Raw genomic sequence first — 3,948 nt, forward strand, 5'->3', positions numbered from 1 at the left:
TGTTAAACTATGGTCCATTTATTAATATGTAGTTTTAATTATGGACTTTAACCTTTTTCTATGTTTTATCAAGGTGACACCACTTAAAAGTCTATATTACGTAATCATTGGGTAATTAGACGTATACTCCACCATTCCACTAAGTCATCCCGCCGAAACATTTTCCGAAGCCGACTCCGTCTTCAAATTCTAGGTCTCAAAGAAAATAATAATAAGGCATAATCGGTTCACTAAACCCCTTGGAGTCTACCCACATACCCTATTACTTAATTAATACCTTTAAAGCTTCCGTGCATGGCAAACCCTCTAGGTTTGCTATACGAATACTAGGGGGTGTCACAGACATGGTATCAGAGCAAAGTTTGTAGAAACTTTATACGAGCATCGAACCGGAATCCGGAATCCTCGAAGCGAGAAAGACTCAGTCGGTCCGGTAAATATGTGCTTACTTGTGTTTTATATTATCTTCTGTTGTTCTAAAAACATTATTTTTGCAACACACACACTAAGACATGACAGGAAGACCATCTCGGAACACCGCCACCGCCAATAATCTTCCGGACACCGCTAACATTATTCTCGGTCTCTCAAACCTCATCCGCGAACAAGCGCAAAATCATCATGACCAGATCCAACAACTCCTTCAAATCCAACGCACCCCACCTACGCCTCAGCCAAACCCCCAAAGCCTATACGAACGTTTCCTCCGTATGAAGCCCTCTGAATTCCACGGTGATCCCGACCCGGTCGTAGCCGAAGAATGGATCAAATCCTTGGAGGTGATCTTTGATTACATGCAAATGGATGACCGTGAACGAGTGCACTGTGCCCTCTTTTTACTTCGCAACGAAGCCCGGAACTGGTGGGAAGGAGCTAAGGAAGGTGTTGAACTCGAGAACTTGTCATGGGAAGCATTCAAGGTTCAGTTCTTGGAGAAATACTTTTCCAAGGACGTCCGGGCCAACAAACTCAAGGAATTCTTGGAGCTCCGCCAAGGAGATCTTACCATGACCGAATACGTTCGTTTATTCGAGCGAGGATGCCTGTACGCCCCATTCATCGCCAAGGACGTTGAGGAAAAGAAAAATCACTTCACAAGGGGTTTACAACCTGAAATTCGAAGGGACATCTGCATGTCCGACGCCACTACTTTTCGCCAAATGGTGGACAAGGCACTGACGGCTGCTCAAGACGAAAATGAAATTCAGCAAGGGAAGCGATCCCAACCACCCACACCACGACCATGGAAGAAGGCCAACTTTGGGAATCATAAATTCAAAGGAAAGAAGGTCCAGAGTCCAAGCCCTAAACCAGTAGCACCGACGACCAAGCCAACTTGCTCGAACTGCGGAAAGGCTCACTTTGGAATCTGCGTAAAGGACACCGAATTGTGTTTTCGATGCAAAAAGCCAGGCCATAAGGCGAGAGACTGCCCCAGCGCTCAAACTCGAGTCCCCGGCCGCGCGTTTGCCATAACCCGAGAGCAAGTACGTCAAGATCCGACGATGATCGCAGGTACCGTCCTTATTCTTGGAGAACCCGTGTATACTTTGATTGATTCTGGTTCTACACACTCCTTTATTTCCACCAATGTGTGCGTACGTCTTGGATTAGTACCAACTCGAGTAAGCCACGAATATCGCATCTCTATGCCCTCGGGCGAAGAAATGATCACCGACAAAATAGTGAAGGATTGCCCTATTCAAATCAAATCCCAACCCATGGGGTTCGATCTCATCGTACTGGCAATCGAAAATTTTGACCTCATAATGGGAATGGATTGGTTGACCAAATTCAACGCCCAAATCAACTGCGCCTTAAAGACCGTAAACTTTTTTCTTCCAAATCACACCTTCTTAGAATTTCAAAGCGACGCCGAGACTCTAATTCCCATAATATCCGCAATCAAAGCCACCAAGCTCATCAACAAAGGACATTTCGGCTTCCTAGTCGACCTTCTGGAGACCAGCTCAAAACCTCAACCGGTGATGTCCGAACTTCCCGTCGTCCAAGAATTTCCCGACGTTTTCCCCGATGACCTACCCGGGCTACCGCCCGATCGCGAAATCGAATTCGAAATTCATCTTATTCCGGGAACAGAACCAATCTCAAAAGCTCCGTACCGCATGGCTCCTGTGGAACTCAAAGAATTGAAGAATCAAGTTCAAGAATTACTTGATAAGGGTTACATCCGCCCCAGTCACTCTCCATGGGGAGCCCCGGTACTATTCGTTAAGAAGAAAGACGGATCTTTCCGCCTTTGCATCGACTATCGAGAGCTGAATAAGGTGACATAAAGAATAAATATCCTCTACCCCGCATCGACGATCTCTTTGACCAACTCCAAGGGTCATCCGTCTTCTCCAAAATCGACCTTCGGTCAGGATACCACCAGCTTAAGATCAAAGACACCGATATTCCAAAGACTGCCTTCTGAACACGATACGGCCATTATGAATTCATAGTAATGCCGTTTGGGTTAACCAACGCACCAGCCGCTTTCATGGACCTTATGAATCGAGTTTTTCATCAGTATCTCGACAAGTTTGTCATCGTCTTTATCGATGATATTCTTATATACTCCAAGACCCAAGAAGAACATGCCTCTCAATTACGAATAGTACTCCAAACACTCCGAGATCATCAGCTCTACGCCAAGTTCAGTAAATGTGAATTTTGGCTATCCCGAGTCACTTTCCTTGGCCACATCATCTCTGCCGAAGGACTTTCTGTCGACCCCGGCAAAATAGAAGCAATCTCAACTTGGCCTACTCCAAAGAACGTAAGGGAAATACGAAGTTTCCTTGGTTTAGCCGGATACTATCGCAAATTCGTTCAAGATTTTTCAAAAATCGCATCGCCCCTCACTCAACTCACGAAGAAAGGAGTCACTTATCGATGGACCCCAGACCGCGAGGCTAGTTTCCAAGAACTAAAGAAGCGTTTGACCACCGCTCCAATTCTTTCACTACCAGAAGGATCCGGAGGATTTGTGATTTATAGCGACGCATCCAAACTTGGACTAGGTGCCGTACTTATGCAAAACGGAAGAGTGATAGCTTACGCGTCCCGACAGCTCAAGGAATACGAGAAGAATTACCCAACTCACGATCTGGAGCTCGCAGCAGTAGTCTTTGCACTTAAGATCTGGCGTCACTACCTATACGGCGATAAGTGCACCGTTTACACCGACCACAAAAGCCTGAAGTATTTCTTCACGCAGAAGGAACTAAACATGAGGCAGCGAAGATGGCTCGATCTGGTTAAAGACTATGACTGCGAATTCTTATACCACCCCGGGAAGGCGAATGTCGTGGCTGATGCACTTAGTCGGAAGTCAATGAACGCCCTAGTGGTTGAATCAAATTTCCGAGACCACGTAAGGACAGCTCAAGATCAGGACCCCCAACTTCAGAAAATTCGCACAAATCTCGAAGCAAACCCTAATTTCCGAATTTCCAAAGACGGATTGCTCCTATTCCAAAACCGCACTTGCATTCCCGACGATGCCGAAACTAAACGACTCATATTAGCCGAGGCGCATCAGACCACATATACATGTCATCCCGGATCAACCAAAATGTACCAAGACTTGAAGAAACTATATTGGTGGCCGAGAATGAAGAATGATGTAGCTCGATTCGTTGCCCAATGCCTCACCTGCCAACAAATCAAGACTGAACACCAACGACCCGGAGGATTACTTCAACCAAAGCTAATTCCCGAATGGAAGTGGGAAGTGATAACGATGGACTTTGTTCAAGGATTCCCCAGGACCCAGCGCGGATCCGACTCTATTTGGGTAATCATCGACCGGCTAACCAAATCGGCCCATTTTCTTCCAATCCGCAAGACGTTTAGCCTAGATAAACTCGCCGAACTCTATATGCGAGAAATCGTCCGACTCCATGGAATTCCGACAGCTATTATTTCGGATCGAGACCCACG

At 46.2% G+C, this 3,948-nt stretch overlaps 1 protein-coding gene across 1 annotated transcript; it reads left to right on the plus strand.

The window, feature by feature from the left end:
- The first annotated feature begins 512 nt into the window (after positions 1 to 512).
- On the plus strand, positions 513 to 1,950 carry LOC148768553 (uncharacterized). Its single transcript, XM_088821261.1, has 2 exons — positions 513 to 1,826; positions 1,912 to 1,950. Exons 1-2 carry the CDS (start codon positions 513 to 515, stop codon positions 1,948 to 1,950), a joined length of 1,353 nt encoding a protein of 450 aa, XP_088677387.1.
- Positions 1,951 to 3,948: the final 1,998 nt, after the last annotated feature.

This window comes from Erythranthe guttata, chromosome 8 (assembly GCF_056151865.1).
Source record: "Erythranthe guttata isolate IM_541 chromosome 8, IM_541, whole genome shotgun sequence".
NCBI lineage: Eukaryota > Viridiplantae > Streptophyta > Magnoliopsida > Lamiales > Phrymaceae > Erythranthe > Erythranthe guttata.

What these genes read in the sequence shown, in the direction of transcription:
- LOC148768553 (XM_088821261.1), top strand. Translation starts at nt 513, where the DNA reads ATGACAGGAAGACCATCTCGGAACACCGCCACCGCCAATAATCTTCCG. An exon ending in TCAACTGCGCCTTAAAGACC is followed by an intron (nt 1,827 to 1,911) that starts GTAAACTTTTTT and finishes CCGCAATCAAAG; the next exon opens with CCACCAAGCTCATCAACAAA.